We start from the raw sequence: 21,056 nt of genomic DNA, 5'->3' as shown, positions 1-21,056 counted from the left end.
AAGCTTTAAAGGCCGGTTCAGCCTGTAATAGAGTGCAGGAACAAGATATTTACTTGCTAGTTTATTCTTTCTTGTCTCTTGGCAGTGGAAATCATCCCATTTTGAAAAACACGATCAGTCCATCCCTACTTCTGAAGTCTATTGAATATAGTTTTGTTTATCTGCGTGTGACTGCTGAGTCTACACTGTAATTTTCACACAATAAATGAGTTGTCTGAGGTAAATAGAGCTTGATGAGCAATACTCGGATCTTTAGAGACTGCTTGCGTCTTTTGACTCTTTGAGCTTCCCGGATGCTATTCCTTCCAGAAATATACATTATCTTGCTCAGTAAGATTCTGCTCCTTTTTTCCTTCCTCTCACACTTTCCCTTCATCCTTTCTGATACTGCTGCATCTTTCTTTCTTTCTATCTTTCTTTCTTTCTCTCTCTCTTTCTCTCGGCCACTCTCCCTGTCACTCATGTTGTCATGCTGAGGATGGAGTGATGCTTGGAGGTATGGAGCCAGATGGAGAGAGAGATGGAGAGGTGTGTTATTCTCTCTGCTGTCATACTCGTTTAGAATGACTGGCAGCTTCATTGATAAGTATGAGCTCCAGGGCCTTGCAGCACTCTCTCTCTCTTACGAGCATAGAAACCCACAGAACAGATGTCAGACATAACTGACCACAAGAGAATGGGTATGAATCAGATTGCAAAGACAATTGCCATAGTGTCTTATGAGTCAAGTCATAGTCTTGAATATAGTGTCTCCACTCTTCCATTTCTCCCAGGTATCATTATATATCTTTCAGGTGAAGCTGGACTTTACCTGGTCTTGCTGCAGTGAGGATCTCTCTGACTAGGTATCCTTTCCAGCCTGCCTGCAACACTGTGGCTGCCTGCATTTCCTTGTCTGTGGCCTGCCTGTCATTCCAGAGGTCTGGAGTGTCATCTTTTACAGGGAAAAAAACACATGGGTACATAAAGTCAGGATGAGCCACATGCTATAATAGGTCTAAACCCATAGAGAAACTCTGTTAGCCCCACATTGACCTGATCGTGCATCTAAGGCTTTATCATTGCTGCCATGTGGCGATGGGTCTCCTGTCAGAGTCTGTACTGCAAACAACTCCTCAGAGGTCAGTTTCCGCCCCAGAGCAGAGCAAAACATATGATACACAGCTTCACTGAAAACCTGTATAAGGCAAAAATAATAAGTATTTCAATGTATATATATATATGAAGGCAGTATACAGTTAGTGCCATGGACAAATGATTCAATTCCTAATTATTAAGGGGGTCTTTGAAATGCAAAGTCAAGCCACTTTTTCATTTTAAATATTGTGCTTTATACAGAGCAGATTGTTCCAAAGCCGCTTCACAGTACTAAACAGGAAAATGGCAGAATCAATGATGCAAACTTCAACAAATTCAGACAAATTCAAATTCTGATGTAAAGCATTGTCAATATTCAGTTTAATAGTGAGGGACAAAATAAATGTAGGTTGCATGGTTTTGACAAAACAACAAAAACTAAATAAAACCCCAAACAACCCTAGAGTGCTGTGAACATTAGTGATGAGTCATAAAGAGCTCAGTTTCAAATTCTGAAAGAGTACATATTTTATTAATTAAAATAATAATGTGTTCCTGTGGCTGTTAAAATTCAAAAGGAAATGCAAAACAGTTTGTTAAAATACACATGTTTTGGTTACACATTGGTCTAACAGAGGGTGCAAGAGTCCATCCCATTGCACCAGGCCTGTGTATAACCTACCCTTTGTTGCTGTATGCCTACACCATGGGTCTTCTCAAGTTCTTTGGTGGTTGATGGTTGTTCCTCTGGATCGGAGAAACAGCTGATCACTCGACCCAGGGATCTCATGATCATTACAGCCTGCTCACAGAACCTCAGACTCTCCTAGACAATTCAGAAATATGAAGCACAACTGGGACTTTTTTGTTTTTAAGTTTTGATATTTTTACTGTAGGAAATGTAGAAAATATCTTCATTGAACATGAGCTTTACTTAATATACTCATGATGTTTTGCATAAAAGGAAAATTTATAATTTTGACCCATACAATGTTTTTTTGGCTATTGCTACAAATATACCCATGTGACTTATAACTGGTTTTGTGGTCCAAGGTCACAAATGTGTGTGTTAATGTGTGCATGCCTTGTCAAGGTGTGGCATAACAGTCTCCTCATCACCAAAAACAAAAGGAGACATGCTGAATAGATGTAAGTGGACAGCCAATGAAGCACTTGTGTGTACATGAAGAACATGACGCCTAGTGAGAAAAAAACAACAAAAACAGTTCTGATTAGAAATTTTATAGTGTTTTTTTAATAGTCATTGGTCTGTAGTGTTACACTGAAAAATGTATATAGTAAGTTGATCTAATTTTAATCAAATAAACTGCCAGATCTATATGAACATATATATTTTTATAGTCATACCTTTACACTTACAGTACAACCAGGAGTAAATGCTTATGTTATTGAAATAATTTAAAGTGCACAGTATTTCATCATCATATGACTAAGATTAAAGCACATATAACCCATTAAGACTGAGTTAGCAAAGCAGCAAAATATACTGAATTCATAAATACCAATTAAAAGACTGATTTGAAAGACCATGAACCATTACTAGTGTTGAAATTAGGGATTTCGTATATGTAGCATTTCATACATGTATTTATTTGTAGTCAGAAAAATCTCTTTATGTTAATAAAAGCTATTATTACAATTTCGACTGAAGTTGCACTTACGCCTTTTAAGCACCCCTCATAAACCCCCATGGAACTGGACCAGCTCTACAATGACATATTAGCTTTACAAAATTTCTCTACTAAAATCTGATTTCTCAACACCAAGAAGTATTAGGTGAAGACAGAGTGAAAGAGAACAAAGGAAAGAGGGAACCTTAAAAAAAACATAATTTTTTTATCCTGAATGTATGATCCTCAAAAAACAATTCAGATGTGCCTACACTTGGCCCTCCCCTTCCCTCAGTATGACCTCTGAATGTAGGCTTCCAGCTTTTAGGCCACTATGCTGCTAGAAATAGCAGACTGGGTCATATCACTCTCTCTTTCTGTATCTCAGCCCATCTTCTTATCTCTCTCTCTTATGTTCTGGGCTCCTAAGAGAGAGCGCAATACATTACATGAACCTTTCTAGTGATGTTGAGTGCTTTTTCTTGGATTTGAACAACTGCAACAGTTCTCATCACAGGGTCGTCTGTCACAGAGCTGATATCAATGTTGGGACTAGTTCTGAGAACACTTACATTTTTCAATTTCGTAATAAATATATTAATATATATTATGTTTACATATACATACACATATTATATATATATATATATATATATATATATATATATATATATATTGTATTGTTTGTAGCACATTTGTAAACTGGTTATAAAGGTCTGATCTCACAGTATTTTCTTTATTATTTTTATTTTAATATTTAAAATATTTCTAATTTATTCATTGATTTTTATTTAAAATTTCCCTTCTGTTTTAAATAAATGGCGTTACTTAAACTCCAAATCAATTATATTATAATCATATAAGATGTCATATTAGAATGATTTCTGAAGGATCATGTGACACAGAAATCTAGAGTAATGGCTGCTGAAAATTCGGCTGTTGCGGTGATATAGTTACCCTGGAGGAAGAGGAAGCAACACAGCTTTACTAGCAGTAGTCTGAATCTGCACCACAGGGAGTTCAGAGACCATGCTCTTCCACGAGAAAGGCTTAGCTGTTAGAGAACCAGGCCTGGCTGATGACTCCTTTTCTGTACACAAAACACACACTTTAGACAGGATCCTTGTTCTTGTGAACAGACAAACTGAGTGTTGCAGTATCTCTATCTGTCCTTACTCTCTTCCACACTCTCTCCCCAGTGCACCAAAGCTGAGAATCCAATGACAATTTCTGTGGGTAACAGGCTATCTACAAACAGGAAGTGAGTACCTTTTCCATTTGCAGACTGTGGGAATCAAGAACAATGGACAGAATGGAACAGTATCAGCACAGACCTTATTAATGCGTTTCGGTTTTGTATGCATTCTCAGGAGACTATAGACTACACACACACACACACACACACATTACATAAACTCACACTCACAGTAATTACCAAATATTAAATCAAACCACATGCTCTCTGTGGATAAGGAAAAAAAAAAGAAGAGAAAGCCCAGCTCACCAGCATTACAGCAAAATGGGGAGAGAAGAGCAAAAACAGCATAGTTATCAAAAACTTCTGTTTTTTGTTTGTGTGTACCTGTGTTTGAACAATTGCAGTTGAATCAGGTTGTCTAGCATGAGCGGAGATGGAGTGGGTGGAGGCCACAGCATTGGACAATGCAGCAGCAGACAGCCGAGAGGATATAGAGTTCTAACAGAGAACTGAGTCACTTTCATGTTCTTTCCTAACACAACACATCCCTCCCACCACAGATACCATAATTATACCAAGCACCATTACAAATGCCACAACAACAGGTTTAGATGATTCTTATATTATATGTTTTTATGATAATGCGTTCTGAATGTCATATATATATAGTCAGCAAGGGTGTTACCACAGCTACAGACTCGTGGGGAAAAGTAAGATTAATAGGGAAGCATTTTTTTTAAATTAGATTTTTTTTTTTTATTCATTAAGGAAGCGGTTTGTGTTTGGGTTTTTTTCCCAGCAAGGGCACATTAAATTGATCAAAGGTGACAGTAAAGAGTAAGACACTTATAATGGCAAAAGATTTCCATTTCAAATAAAAGTTTCAAATTTGTCGGTGAGTTCTGAAAAAATTGCATCACATATAGCCTATTAAGCAGCAATTTTTTTAAACTGATGTTGATGTCCCTACTTTCAAAATTGTATTATAATTAAACGTAACCCCAAATGTAAAAAAAAGAATATTTATTAGTTTCAGTATACACTAGTAAAAATATTACTATATTATATTTAATATTAAGCTTGTCCTTTCCTTCAAAATCCTACCTTAAAGTGTGATGTCTTACACTGATGTGCATAAGTATCTGGCTTGTGAAAAACCAACAGTGTCCTGCAAAACACACGATTATTAGCATATTGTAGCCTGCAGATTAATAGGAATTTAAGAGCACGAGGAGTTCATTTGACAAACAGCAAAGGGATTAGCATAATATGTCTTAGGCTATAGCAGAAGATGATTGACCCTTACTGGAAGCATTTAGTGAAGTTGTGCAAGTCCACCCAGGTCTCCAGCAGGGGGGGTTTGTCTGATGCTGATGCATCCTGGGACAGAAGCAATGCACCACTGGACTCTTTGGCTGTCTGCAGCCTCTCCTTCTCCTTTCCATCCGTCTCTTTGTCAGGCCCTGAAGTTGACTTCATTTCTTCTGTATCTTGAAGATTAATTTTTTTTAATGCAATAGTCTATTACAAAACAAGCAATGCTAGTAGGAATACACATTAGTGACCTTGCCTTTTTCAGTGCTGAAATAGTAAGGTCATATTACAACATCAAGTAACCAAGGCTTGAAGTGATTTGTAATATTCTAGGGAGATGTTTGAAATTAGATTCTCTAAATAAACATTGAGAAATACTATATTAGCATTGCTACTACATACTAAAAAAAGCTTAACGTTTTTACAGCCCTTTCAAACAAATATGGAAATAAATCAAGAGAAATATGTACACTAAAATAACATCTTATTGACCGTCTTATTTAGCATTATATAGTTATCAATATAGGACATAACAATGGGAAAAAGATGCACACAGTTGGGGAAGCTACTGAAAGTTAAAGTTGCAATGAAACAGAAGAAGCAACAGATATCTTCTTCTGTATTATGATGTGTCCAAGTGAAATCAGTTATTGAAAAGAAAAAGTAGGACAGTGACTTGGTACTAAACATCACGGTTGATTGGATAGGGGCAGACTTACAACTTATACATAGATGATTTGTCCACAATTAGTCAAATACCATACATTTAGAAAATAGTGAATTTTTCATTTCGTGACAAGTGTAAAAAAAAAAAACTATTTACTTAAACTTCAAGCAAGCAACTACTTTGAGAATAAAAATGAAACGTTCTAAACCAGCATAAAATAGTTTTCTATGATAGATTAGCTTTTCATGAAGATACCATGATTAACTCAGTGGTACCAATCAGTAAAGCTCATTTTGCCAATCAAGCACTGTATTGAATTTATAAATGCTCTTTTATTGGCGTCACTCAATTCCTTACGCCAATTTTGAGAAATACTGTAATACTTTGCAGCTTGAAGTCATTACACTCAGCGTGCTGTGCTGACGTATTAGACCATGATAATATAGATGCTGTAGCAAAGCCAATCACTCTATTTACTTATCCACAGGTGTTACCAAGCAACACACTGGGCGCTCTGGGAAAGCACATAATTGGCCTGTCGTGATGAGGGGCGAGCGCATGAACATGATCACAGAGATAGAGATGATGCCATGCGTCTATGTGTGTGTGTTTATATCTGTGTTTGTGCTGATGAAAAGAAGATGAATTGGATGAGGGAAGAGAAGGATAAACGAGAAAGTGCATTTGTGAAGGCAGTCAGCTATCATATCATTACAGCAGCTATTAGCCTCACTGCTCTGATGGCTAAACAATGACTTGAGGGAGATAAGTGAGGCGAATTATCGTCTGTTTTTACAAATGCATTCTTTTCACTTCACTTTCATTGTATTGCACATTGTTCCAGAAGCACTCAATTGAAAATGAGTAATGCTTTCTCAATCTTCCAACTGAAAATAGCTTGTAAATGATGGCATGGATTATTTGAATACAAATATTTCGCTTGAGGTGTTTCCAGGTTGGCTTTCAACTTAAAAATTACTGCTAATTGTAATACAGAACACGTATACGAATATGAGCATTACACATATACGCTATGTGTTTGAGTAACAGGGCGGATGGAGCCGCGGCATTGCTTACGGAGACACATCTCACCGTTGGCGATGCTGTCGTCCTTTTTCTTGTCCTCTGCTGTTACCTGGGGGGAAATGGAGGGATAAAAAATGCACAGGGTGAGCTGGGAGAGACATGGCAGAGGAGGGCAGAGGAAAGCAGTGGAGACAGAGGACGTCCACATTCATCCGGTCAGCATGCGCTGAGCTCGTTTGGCTTCCAGAAGCTGATGAGAAATCCACTAATCTGACATCTGGACTCCAACCAGAAAGGGTTTTCTCCTTCAATTAACTGCTCGCAGGAGAGCAAGTGCCATAAACATTAAGGGCACTCAGATGGTGACAGGATTAGGGACATAGGTTTGATTAGCATGTCAGTCTTTACACGCTAATTGAGACACATTTTTGTAAAACTATTGGAATGTGTGTGTGTTTTTTTTTTACCTTGTAAGTAACCAAGTGTGATGCCATGGAAACAATCCAGCTGTAAGCTTAAGAAACTTTACCAATGTCCTTTTTTTCCCCATGATTGAACCCAGCCTCGTGTCATTTAGAAAGCCTTTTAAAGCTTGAGGAGTCGTCCGACTGTGCAATTTAAATGTGGAGGACAATTAAGGGCTCTCTATACGCCACATCTAACGAAAGACAGCGCCAGTGATTCAGAGACTGTGACTCACCACGGATCTGAGGTGAGGAGAAGGGGAAAATGGAATGCAGAAAAAGAATGGAGAGCAGAGAGGAGTGAGTGGGATAGAAAGAAAAGAAGAGAACCAGCAGTCCAGCAATTTAAATGTAATTTTTTAATATGGTAGTAAACCCCTCAGGGTGCATTCCACACATTACTGTGTTAAACTAGCTCCTGTTCATACCTAATTCAGCTTACAACATTATCAGAAACTCAATATAGGTCTAAAATATATCAGGTGACCTCAACTAAAAAAAGAAACAAAAAAAAAACAACTGTAGGACTTTCTTCTCTCTGTGGAACATAGAAGATATTCTGAGAGATGTCTTAGTGTTTTGTGTCCATACAATGTAACTCGCAACTGCAAGTTTATATCATGCAATTGTGACAATTCATAATCCTGACATTATACAGTAACTCATAACTGCAAGTTTATCATGCAATTGTGAGAAAAAAGTCAGAATTGACGAGTATGGTGTCTCATAATTCTGATTTTACAAGTCACAATTATGGGTTTATATCATGCAATTCTGAGAAAAAAATGAGAGATATAAACTCAATTGTGAGATAAAAAGTCTGCATTGCAAGTTTTTTCTCAATTCTGACTTTTTTCTATAAATTATTAATATCTCATAATTCTGACTTTATAAGTCACAATTGTGAGTTTATATCACACAATTAAAAAAAAAGGCAGAATTGTGAGATAAAGTTGCACTTCTTTGTTATTTTTACTTTTTTGTTTATTTTTATTCTGTGGCGTAAATGGGTTCCCATAAATTCAAGTAATTAAGGACTTTGAACTTATTTTAGCTAGTTGCCAAGGAAACATCTCTAATTTTCATGTAGGTTTTTATAAGTTTAAGTTCTTTATTTCAATTAACAAAAAAAATGGAAAAGAGAGGCAAGTATAAATAGTCAATAGTCAAATTTTTGTGTTCTACAGAAGGTCAGAGCCACTGTAAATAATGTAAGTAAAAGACATTAGTGATTTTATTTTTGGGTGAACTATTCCTGTAAGGGTACATCAATCCAGTTAGATCCCACAGGCACATACACACACGTCCACTTATCTTACAAACTACATGGAAGCTATCTGTCTCAGTCTGATCTAAGCTGAACCCCTTTTGAGACATCCACTCTGATGACTGACAGGCTAATTGTGCTGCTTTTTATATCATTCCGAGGACATGACCTGTCCTTTTATGCAACGAGGCACGCGTGTTTTACCATACTCTCTCTCTTATTCTCTATCTACGTAATGCTGGATCTGCCAGAGGTGCTCTCTTGATTAGGGAGACAGGCAGAATGACATTGGAGCTGGAAAGATAGAGGCATTAGACGATGTCATAGCCTGTCTCGGCCTCCTGGCCACCAGTCGCACTACAGCCAGAGAGCAGAACATTTTGATGCACACTGCTTGTACAGATGGCATAAACTGAAACACACTGCCACACAGCGCAAACCCTGGAGTACAGTCAAACCCTTCACTGCATCTGTTCAGAGAGAGAGCAGTCACCTATCATACGACAAAATACAGTTCAAAAGTTTGGCATGGTAAGATTTGAAAGAAATGCATACAGGTGCGTCGCAAAAAGTTTTAATATCGAGGAAAAGTTCTTTATTTTTTGTCAGTTAATTAAAAAAGCAAACTTTCTTATATCCTATAATCATTTCACACTAAGTGAAATATTTTAAGAGTTTTTTGTTTTAATTCTGATGGTTAAGACTCAAAATGACTCCTTGTGAAGTTTGTCGAATGATTGTCTTCTGGACAACTGTCAAGTCAGTAGTTTTTCCCATAATTATGGTTGCATGTTCTAAACTAGCCCAAGAGGTACCCAGTATTAATACTCAAAATTGATCAAACTAATGAAGCTCAAAATTGAATATTCACATTTTTTGAGATACTGAATTTTTAATTTTCCTAAGCTCCAAGTTGTAACCATGAGAAAAACAAAATAAAAGATTAATTGCTCACAAACTGAAATATTTCAAGAGTCTAAGAAAGAGATCTTATATATAGAATATAAGAAAGTTCGCTTTTTTAAAATTAAATTACAAAAAATAAAATAAAAATAAAAAGATATTTTCCATGATATTCAATTTTTAGATGCACCTGTACTTTTATTCAGAAAGAATGCATTAATTTGATCAAAAGTGAAAGACGTTTATAAATGTTAGAACATTTATTTTAAATAGAAGTTATTTTGAACTTTCTGTTCATCAAAATATCTTACAATATAAAAAAAGCAATATTTTCAACATTGATGCCAATAATGTTTTGTGTGGACAAAATCAGCATATTCAAAGATTTTGAAAGGACATTGTTTCTGACCATTTTGAAGATTTTGAAAAACACTGAAGTCTGCACTAATGGCCACTGAAAAATCAGTTCCACAGGAATAATTTATATATCAAAATATATTTCAACATAAAACACTTAGTTTAAATTGTATTTTACAAAATTACAGTTTTTTGTATTCTAATAAAATAAATGCTGCCTTTATAAACACCGGAGACATTTTTTTAAAAACAGTAAAAAAATTTAAAAAAAAAATAATAATTCTTACTGACCCCAAACTTTTAAACAGTGGTGCACCATTCACATAATAGTTGAAGACAACATATCAATATCTTTCAGAGATACCTGGGAGGTTTCAGTGGTTTCCAATACATTTAGGGTGTTCTGGGTGATGTCATTCTTAGTGTGGTCATCTTCACTATCATCCATTTCAGAGAATGAGTTTAGATTAGAATTATATCCACGCCTCTTTACACCACCCTGCTCCCTAAACACACACACAAATGCTGCATTTAATTACATGCATTACTATCTTGTGTTTGTATCCTAGAAAAAAACTAAAACAAAAGCACCACTTCCTGAGGTTAAGCACAAATGTTTCATACTCTAAAGAGTTTCAAGCTACTTAAGAGTGACTGAATACTGTCTTATGCTCAAAGAGATCCTCAGCACAGTCTCCGTCCCTGTTTAACTCTCCCACACAACCAATTACTGCTTTTAGCACACACTGTGCTAATGTACTCACACGTGCAGCTGAATACCTGCAAATAAAACAAAGCTCATATTCGCAGTCTACAGTACACACACAGACACACAGAACTTACATGTCATGTGCAACCATAGCCATGAGTTTGTAGTTTATAAAGGGACTGGAAACTTCAATGAACTGCTCTGGCTTCTGAACAATGGGTTCTAAAGAACAAAAATATAATATTTATAAAAGTAACTACATGCAAAATTAAAACATAAACACATCTTACCCTTGGGTTCATCAGTAATGTTAGTCTGCTTGCGGGGCCTGATGAGTTTCCATTGTGGAACTGGGGGAGGTTTAGGAGGGGCCACCAGGGGGCAGTCTCGAGTGCAGGTGAGCAGCACAGGGTGACTGAAAAGCTGAGAGAGCCCATACTGCCTCAGACTCTCAGACGAATCAGCCTGGAGAACACACCACCCACCACGATCATAGAGACTTAATAACGGATTAGACAGCCAGCACTAATCCAAACAGAGCCAAATATTGCTTGAGACTTCGACAGAGGGAGGGAGAGTACCATTTGATTTTGATCAATTTACTGCATCCGTGTTAAATAGAAGTATGGACTTCTTAAAATAAATCACTGACCTTCAATTTGTAAAAGGTAGTGTATATTCTACGGACTGAAAAACATGTGCTTACCATCCTTGTAAGCACCGAGGTTCTTTTCTCCATCAGATGTAAGGGTTGGTAACTGGCACACACTACAGTCTGAGAAATAGGTTTAGTGGCTAAATCAGAAAGAAAGGGAGAGAAAGAAAAAGCATCTGTGAAAAAGACTCAAAGAAGTATACATGAAAGAGGTGACATTTCTACTTTATATGCATGAAAAACTTCGCAGGTCCTCAAAATCCAAGATGAACTTTTTTCCCGTTGTCAGGCTTCTGTCTCTTTAATACTTAAAGCACAATGAAATGAATGGAGTGCAGTCTATATTGAATAAGAGGAAGAGAGAATGAGTGGATAGATCAAGGCATGAGTTTCAAAGACAAAGGCGTGAACAGCGGAGAGGGCACTGTAATCTGTCAAACCATATTTTCCTAATTCACATAGCACACAAACTTCAAGTGTAGAGGAAGGAACAGAGGCACAGCATTATCACTGTTTGATCTTCATCTCCCAAGGCCATCTCTGATCTCTTATCAGGCCATCAGTGCCCTGACTGTTACATGATCAAGCTCAAGGCCAAAAGGAAGAGAGGGAAAAAAGATAAGAAAGGGGCCATGCTCAGTTTGTGGGTTAAATTATAAAGTTAATTTGACCACTTGCTCTTCATGTTTAGAAACACAATATACTGCAAACAGCTGAATACTATCAAGAGACTATCCATAAAATAAAGTATAGTTGTCTACTGGACTCTTTTTTATTTATTTATTAATTTATTGTAAGAACAAAAGACAATAACTTTAGCCTGCCTTGATTAATCTATCCAACAATTAAAACCAAACCCTAAAATGTTGACAATCTAATAACAATAGTAAACTAATAATGTTTTATCATTTTTATATGTAGAATTAATTTCTTAATTTGAATCGCCAAAAATAAGATTTTGCATAATTTTAATTTTCTTCTTAATAATCAGTATTTCAAACCAACATTTGAGCCCAAACTAGCTATATCCCGCAGAGTGATAAATTAAGAATTGAAAATGCATTTTTATTTAAAATTAATTAATTTAGGCTTGTCCTAAATGTGATAAAAGGTTTGAAAACCTCAGAGAAAATACAAAATAAAATCGATCATATAATATTGGCCACCTGAGGCTGACAATTAATATTTTTTACCTTTCACAGTTTGTTGAAAAAGATCTAAAACTGGTTTTAAGAAGTGCAAGACCCATTTTGTGTTCTATTCATGGAAAGTGCCATAAATAGAATGAGCAGCGATCATGTGTGTGTATGTTTCAATAAAAGAGATACCGCTTTAGGCTCTGAAGATCTAGGCCACGCTACCAAAGTGATATATGTCAAAGCATGTTATAATTTCCAACCCATTAATTAGTATCAAACACCCAGAGGAAGTGAGAGGAAGACACAGGGGATGGATTCATTATATGGATTAAAGGACCATATAGATAAGAGGACAGAGCAAACGAAAGAGAGACGGAATGTTTACAGAGGATAACAAGAGAGAGAGAGAGCAGATTTCAGCAGCAAACACTGCATTATCCCAGTGTAATCTGAACCACTTGCATGCGGAAGCCAATTATCCAAAACAGTCTATCTGAACAGCAAACCATTAGTCTCAATAGACTCATCAAATCGTTAGTCTCCACAGACATGTCAGAAATCCATGTTTACATGCATAGCGACAATTACACCTCCTTATCACAATAGCACTGAGCCTTTCTAAGCAAGTCAGTATAAAATTGATGCATATTGTGTATGTGTGAGTGAGTGTGCGTGTGCGTGCGTGATTCACTGTTCTTTTCTCTATTTGCATATTTCAGTCATAAACTGCACGGTGACAGAATTGACAGTGATTGCCCGAGGCCATGCCAGATAATTCAATTCAGATCACACTACCTGAGAGAAAAACACTGGCGCTCTGCTCACAGTCTGACACAAACACACACATATTACCGCTGCTGCACACTTCTTTAGAGCAAACACAAATACAGTTATGCACACACATAACCGTTTTATTTATTCATGCTCATGTTACACATCTTGCAGTGATGGTTATGGCACTGATTTCATAATACATGAACCTGCGGAAGAAATGATGCATGGAGATGGAATGGGTGCTAGCTGAAGACAAAGAGTCAGAAAGGAGAGACTGATACTTATGGGTCATTTTACCCTTAATGCACTGCTAAACAGATCACCATTGCTTTATGGAAAGCTCAATGCCACGTTGGCTGCAAATTATTAATAGCCGTTAACAGAAGGCATATAGACTGTTTCTGTATGAGGATCAAATATTCATACCTCAACTACATTTTTCAGAGTGAATAATGTATGGTGAGGAGAGAGGGGAAAAGAACCATGTATGAAAATGTCTGTATGCACACAAACAACACACACACACTCACACACACACACACACACACACACACAAAAAAAAAAAGAGATTTCAAACTCACTGTTATTTGCATGGATAGCTGCTTTGGGCTGAATGGTCTTTCTGTCTTGGTCGTCAACTTTATTCTTTCTCGTAGCAGACTCTTGACAAGAAAAACATAACATTTCTGGCCAAACCTTAAGGATTTTTTTTGTATTAGTATTATTATTATTTTTTTATATTAAAACATGAAATATGATGATTATTTCCACCCTTTTGTGATGACTGAATATGAATTTTCAATAATTAAAAAATTATTTAGAAATTATTAGAAATTATTTAGATTAAAATTATTTGAGTGCTATGAGAAAAAAAAATGATTGATTATGGCGAGATCTTTAGGATATTTTTACACTACAGTTATTTCATAATATTATACATTTATTATTGTATTATTAATGATTTTTCCCCATGATACTCACAAAATAAATAACTTGAACATTACCAGGAAAATTTAGATTGACTACATCAATTTCCATGACTTTCCAGGCCATGAAATCATGTATTAAAAACTGAGTTTCAAACATAGAATCATCAATATTTCTGTGCCTTTTCCCATTTTTCTGTATTTCTGTATATCTGCTAAAGGGTTAATTTTTATCAACATTTAGGTGAGAACTGTAGATAACCTCAAGGCCAACACACACAAACTGAAACCCACCAAACATTGATGTCATCCAAAAATGAGTTCTTCAACTCTTGATATCTTTATAGTGGTCACCACAGGGCTTCAGACTGATCATGTGAGGCCTTGAAGATTTTAAACCTACTGTATGGCTAATAATACCGCTACTCTCTCTGAACACTCCCATTGTATCAATATGCATGAGGTCAAAAGGTTACCACTGTACCACTAAGCCTCCACATTGCAACATTATAAATATAAATCATAAATATGACTTTCATTAGCCTAATTGACAAAGAGTGTTAACAGAAAGTATTAATCACTGAGAAGCCTCAAATACTTGTTAAACACTTAATATTTTACACAGTCAAACTTAAATGACTTTGAATTCTAAAGCACTCAGACCATTTTAAACTTTCATTAGAAAAAAACTCAAAAAAGTCATTTACACAGCAGGCTATCTTGCCGTATCGATTATCTCATTTACTCTCTCTGCCGGTGTCTTTTAATCAGACATGTCACATACCGACTGTTAATGGATAAATGACTGCAATGTGTGTGCAGGTCTGTACCTCTGTTCTTCAGTACTGTGGGAGATTCCCTCTTCATCTCGTTCACATTAGAATCTGTTGTCATCAGGTCAGCCGCCGTAGTCTCCTCTGAGCTCTCTTCCTCCAACTGGAATTGAGGAATATTGTCCCTCAGAAATTCCCAGATTTTCCCTGTATACCAGGATCTGAGAATGACATTAACACATGGAAGATCAGAGTCTGATGTTTTGATCTCCATCGCTTAAATAGCGTTTACTGTGAACTTATCTAATAATCGCAATTGATTAAAGCCTATTTAAGCCTGGACTAACTATCAATTTAATGTCCAGTCACAGGATCAATGGATGAAACTAATGAAGCTGAACAAACAAGCCTCTGGACTTTGGACCAATCAATAAAGAGCAATTAGAGGAAAAGCAAGCAATGCTCAATTAACTAGGAGAGGTGATCACTACAGCTTGAATAAAGGTCTAAACCAATAACAACAAATGCAAACAACACACTCTCTCACTTGTTTTTAACTTGAATCTTTAATATTCCATTTATATACACAAACGTTCAAAAGTTTATGGTCAGTGCTCCATTTATTTAATCAAACTGACCTTTGAAAGTGAATATGCATTCTTGGTAATCTTTGAAAAGGTTATTTCCAGTCATCTGCTTGCCCATGTTTTCTAATTTCATGCTGAAATTTTGTCAAAATGTTTCGCTACCCGGTGCTACATGGATTTCTTGGACTCTCTTAGCTCTCTGATTTTCTGGTAAATATGTGAGCTGTTGGAGTGAGATACGACTACAAGATCCTGCAGGGCTGCAGCATGGAGTAAATGACCTCAGGAGACCCTAGTTTGATACACACATACACGAGTCAGGCCTTGAAAAAAAAAGATAGCACTCTAGAAGATATGACAGCAAGATGTGTGCACTCATCTCACAGCAATTTATTTTTCCAAAATACGAGCGTACACTCTCTTATTGTGTGTACTGGTCTCTGAGGAGTCTATGAAACACAGAAACTCATCAGAGCGTAAATTACAAGACACCACGCTGTGTATCCCAAAACCGAGCAGATGTGAGTTTTGCTGAGGACGTGACAACCAACTACAGAGACAGAGTCAAACGCTAGAGAAGAGAAAGTTACACGCAAACTTCACAACAACAACATTCCTGCAGTAACTTGATAAAGCCAGAACAGCGGTGAAGACCAGCCATTTTTTTGCAGAACAACAACATAGTGTCTGCAGCCCATTTTCTCCTAATAAGGGTGGCATCTGTGCACACTGTGAGGAAAAGAAAGACATTCTGTGGATCGCAGAGCACAGCTTAATGAAGCTTGTTAGCACATACCACAGACATAAAGACAATGGTAGGCTGAGGGAACAAATTATTAACTATAAAACTTAACTAAAAGCAAAAAAAATAATAATAAATTGTGAGAGTCAATGTTCAACACTGACTGCGAGTCAACATTTCAAATCTTTAATTAAACATATACATGGATGAATTGTTCACAATTATATAAATATGCTTTTAGAAAATAGACTGGGTGAATTTCTTTTTCATGTCAACCTGTCATACCAGCCTGTTAATTGTTATAAAAAATTATGTACATTGTCTTATACCATATAAACAATGTAAAAATGTACAGTGCAGAAAAAAAGTTTAGAAATTCCCAGATCAATTAAAAATGGGTTTTTACCAAAATTCTTAACATTTTGTATTAACTTAGTATTTGAAAGGGACACCACAAACTCCATTCATCCATTTTCCAACTTTGTGTCCTATGTAGGGCCACTGGGATGTTGTGTACTAACCTTAATTGGTAAATAATCTGTAAATCAATAAAGGTGTGCTGAATCTTCCAAAAAAGAAACCTTTTAATCGCCACATTTAGTTTTAAAAGCAGGCATCACAACTGCAATAAGGCTATAACCTAATGATACATTTCAGCTAATAAATCCTAATAATTTATTCTAACTAACACTCAACTTTGAAACAGGAATCTGCAGTAAGTTTGAAGAGATTGTAAAGAGAGTCTCACTTTAAAGGAATGATCTCCGGTATCCAGCCGGTGAGACAGTGGATGACTGTAAACTCTCCCAACTCTCTCCCGGAGCCTGAGACTGGAATACTGGAGAGAGAACACCATAACATCATTGTCACACCTCTAACAGGTTACTTGTTTGCTGGACACCCATATAATAGATTCAAATAGGTGTACTAGCAATTTTTCTTTGCTCAGTAAGGGCTGCATGAATATGCACACTCAGTTCCAGCTCCACTATGTGTCACTTCAGACATTGATCTGTGTGTGTGTGTGTGTGTGTGTGTGTGTGTGTGTGTGTGTGTGTGTGTGTGTGTGTGTGTGTGTGTGTGTGACCTCTTGCTCTCTTTCTCTGAAGAAACCAGATGGCTGATGCTCTAATTGTGCCTCACGGGATGCTGTATTCAACCAGTCCGGCAGCTATTAATTAACTGCACGATTTCACTGTTCATCTTCACGCAAAAACCATTCCATCATTATAACTGCCACACAAGAGGACAAGCACGCTTTAAAAAGAATGTACTGTGGCTTCAGGTGAGTGACGCCTGTGATTACTTCTGCACCAAACCTTGGCAGTAAAGAATCTTATGTGTGTTAATTGGGAAAAAGCCCCCTGGAAGGACATCTTTGTGCTTTTTGTTTCCTGTTCATGTTATTTAAAACCATAAATGATTAAGTGGCTCAGAGATTGTCATTTCCTAAACTAAATGAAACATTTAAATCATGAAAAGAATGTTTTTCTATGGAGCACAAAACAGATATTCTGAATAATGTACTTGCTACTTTTTTGCATGCAATTACAGTGCTAAAAAGGACAATAAAGTATAATTAAAACATAATTAAAGTGATCCTATATTCCAAGCTTTGTGTGACATTCAGACTGAAATTTAAGTCATTTTTCAATAATAAACATCCACGTCAGTGAGCTAAGCATTACATCTGGATCACTGAGTAAAGTGAGCTAAAATTGAGAACCTGGTCGGTCAGATTCATGAAAAAATCATCCAGGCTGGTTTTGTGAACTAGATCATCCAAATTAAATGAAAATATTAGACTTAATGACATTTCAAACACTTAATTGTTTGGATTATTTTCAAAGACTCACTCAGTACTGGCCACCTTCAGTATGCCTTTAACCAAGAGCATAGGCCAAAGCTCTGATTGGTTCAAAGTAGCAGGAAGCAGCAGGTTACCATCCATGTCAAATGGTAGCATGTCATCAACAGTAATCTTCCTCCAACTTCCCTAAGAAAGCAGAAGACAATTCTTGTAAAAAAGTACATTCATTAATGAAACAGCATTTATGGAACTCCACATTTGTTAAATAGCATGAATTAACTCATGGATGTGCTGTCCTTTATAGCACAGTAATATAAAATTCAGATTTTAATGATCTGCTCACCATCAAACCCATCTTAATGGAAACAAAATCAAAGGTGTATCAATCAGCAGTCAGATGAGCCTTTAAAGTCCATGGTTCATTAGTGCATATTTTGTACACAGTAAAATGAGCAGCGTAAAATACAGTTATAAACATCATTAACTCTAATAGAGTTTTATTAAAGAGAGTGAACTTAGAAGATAAGTCAGCAACAAGATAACTATTGTCCAGCACATAGGCCTTATCTAAAATGTTTTGTACCCGAGAGAGTGTTTGATATCACCTAAAACTAATCACAGCTACCTGCGTGTAGGTCACTGTTTGCTCATTTAGGACTAGGAGCTGTTAAGGTAAATAATTGTTTCTCAGTTTCTTGTGCCCAGAGGATAGAACAACCTGACAGACACTGTTCTACCAACTCTCTTGGCTCCCTGATAAGGGTTGTGTTCTCACTTAATCACCACCTAAAGGACACAGTGTCCTTCCAGCAGGAAAACGTGGACACATGCTACAATAGGTGTTGAGCGGCCTGTGTACATTTGTTGTGTACATATTTTATACATTACACTACAGCCGATCCGATTCCTTTCCTTCTCCAGTTCTGTAAATGACCAACCGGAACCTCTTGTCCATTAAAGATTATTTTGTGTTCAACAGATGAAAAAAAAAAAAAAAAAACATTGTTTTGAAATAACGAGAGTGAGTTTTTTTTTTTTTTTTTTTTTTTTTTGACTGAAATGTCAATTTTTGCTTAGCTATTCCAGGTTATTTTGAGTTTCCATTATTTATTTATTTGACAAAACTCTTCTAGTTATTCAAAACAAAGGGAAACAAACCTGACTAAAAGTCTAAATAAAAAAAAAATAATAATAATTCATTGATGGCTTTTAGTAATTGTTTTTTATATTAAATTGATTGTATTATTCCTCATTTGTAAATCACTTTGGATAAAAGCATCTGGTAAAAACAAAAAACTGTTGCACTTATGAGTGCTGAATAATGGATCATCTGACATAACATAATGACATACTGATTAGACCATTATGTGTGTGTGTGTGTGTGTGTGTGTGTGTGTACGCATGTAAATTTTGCTATTTCAGTGTTACACAATACAAGTATTGTGGTGTCAATATTCAGCCTGAACTTACCATCCAGTAGAGTTTAATGACATACTTCCCATAGGCATTATAGAGGGGCATGTGATCTTTCACTGCTTTACACAGGGAGTAAATGTGTTCCCAGGGTCTCCAAAGGCTGGAAACTATTTCTGTGGAGATGGCCTTCTCCTCTGCTGTGTTACAGACTTTCCACAGAATGTAGAGCTCACTAATGACCCATCGCATAAGCTGTGAAATCGCCATGCAGGACGAAGAGTGAGACACAGTGTAGGTTAATTCCAACTAAATGAATTATTCTTAGTTCTAATCAGTAATGCAGGCCATCCGAAATGATTTATTCACTCACCTCACTAGAGAGTAAATGCTCATTTGCTGAGGTAAGGTCGAAGGCAGCTTCATTTTCCACTACAACAGGAGTCTGATTGAAAGGATGAGATACAGTAATTCCAGTTCCTAAAGATCTACATTGATGAGTTTCAGCTTTCTTGCTTCAGCTCAAATAAAACAGAAGATTGCACCATAAAATATTATGAAAGTTATACCTGATTAGTAAAAGTGATTATAGTTTCATAGTTACAGTTACACATTATAGGTGTATTAGATATCACAATTTCTGTGCTCAAACAAATGAAAAATATAAAACATTTTCTCACATTTCCCAGAGGTTTTTTTTCCCACTACTATCACAGATCATATTGACCCTCTGAGGGACATGAATCCAGGAATATTTAATAATCTTCTGTTAATGGACTTTTAATCAAATGTAAATTGAAGGCTCTTAGTATCACTCACATACTTGGAGAGAAGAATCACAGTTTTCATCTTTTTATCCCAACTGTTGCCATGGAAATGACAACAGAGTTGACCTTCATTCGTTCTGTCAATTAAACATCTTAAATACAGCTAGTCAGATGGCAAAAATAATTGGTTTCAGACCTCTAGTGCCTAGCCTTGATTGCCCTGTGATTTTGCTGCTTGTTGTGACTATTTAGCATCCCATGACTTGCATAGACTCATCAAAATGGAGGAATAATTGTGAAATGTTGTGCTGGGCATGAGGTAATTTAATCACAACCTGAACTCTAATGAAAGCACGTAAACAGATTCCATCAATTAAGCTCAGCACTGAGGCTAAGATTGGATTTTCCCAAAAAACATGCAACTAAAGAACAGGACACAGAAAAAATAGACAAGTATGCTTCGTGTGCGTGTCGGTTGGTCATGTCAGGACAGGATTAGTTTAGTGTCATGTTGTAATACATCAATCGAACAGAACTACATTCATTAGTACACTTGACAAATGTTGCAAACTCTGTTCAACTTCTACTTTACCTACTCAGGTTAATTGAGCTTCTCCAAGTTTGTTTATTGCTAGAGATGTGAAAGCTACTAATATCGCTGATAAACCCTTACCTTATTAAGTATGTACTCTGAAGGACGTTTCCAAGTGTGTACTCTCAAGGAGACAGGAAGTTCAACCTTCCCTTCTGGATCATCAAAGAGCTGTTGGCAATGTTGTTGCATAAAATGCTCAATATGTTTTTAGATTTGCATTCAAAGGAAAACAAATATAAAACAGATTAAAAGCTATTAAATA

At 36.4% G+C, this 21,056-nt stretch overlaps 1 protein-coding gene across 1 annotated transcript in view; it reads right to left on the bottom strand.

Moving 5' to 3' along the window:
• Positions 1-21,056, bottom strand: part of adgb (androglobin) — a 32,112-nt gene that overhangs the window by 9,672 nt on the left and 1,384 nt on the right. Inside the window, exons 3-23 of the mRNA XM_052585620.1 lie at positions 20,873-20,962; positions 19,806-19,877; positions 19,490-19,687; positions 18,066-18,205; positions 16,958-17,047; positions 14,938-15,101; positions 13,763-13,843; positions 11,320-11,408; positions 10,904-11,078; positions 10,748-10,835; positions 10,269-10,410; positions 6,980-7,022; positions 5,213-5,396; positions 5,011-5,074; positions 4,291-4,404; positions 3,885-3,993; positions 3,666-3,798; positions 2,162-2,276; positions 1,760-1,903; positions 1,036-1,177; positions 812-934 (exon numbers count right to left, since the gene is read on the bottom strand). Coding sequence (XP_052441580.1) covers positions 812-934; positions 1,036-1,177; positions 1,760-1,903; positions 2,162-2,276; positions 3,666-3,798; positions 3,885-3,993; positions 4,291-4,404; positions 5,011-5,074; positions 5,213-5,396; positions 6,980-7,022; positions 10,269-10,410; positions 10,748-10,835; positions 10,904-11,078; positions 11,320-11,408; positions 13,763-13,843; positions 14,938-15,101; positions 16,958-17,047; positions 18,066-18,205; positions 19,490-19,687; positions 19,806-19,877; positions 20,873-20,962 — 2,500 coding nt within the window. The remainder of the gene's footprint in view (positions 1-811; positions 935-1,035; positions 1,178-1,759; positions 1,904-2,161; positions 2,277-3,665; positions 3,799-3,884; positions 3,994-4,290; positions 4,405-5,010; positions 5,075-5,212; positions 5,397-6,979; positions 7,023-10,268; positions 10,411-10,747; positions 10,836-10,903; positions 11,079-11,319; positions 11,409-13,762; positions 13,844-14,937; positions 15,102-16,957; positions 17,048-18,065; positions 18,206-19,489; positions 19,688-19,805; positions 19,878-20,872; positions 20,963-21,056) is intronic.

The sequence above is a fragment of the Carassius gibelio genome, chromosome B20 (assembly GCF_023724105.1).
Source record: "Carassius gibelio isolate Cgi1373 ecotype wild population from Czech Republic chromosome B20, carGib1.2-hapl.c, whole genome shotgun sequence".
Classification (NCBI taxonomy): domain Eukaryota; kingdom Metazoa; phylum Chordata; class Actinopteri; order Cypriniformes; family Cyprinidae; genus Carassius; species Carassius gibelio.
This window is presented reverse-complemented; position numbering and strand designations above follow the sequence as displayed.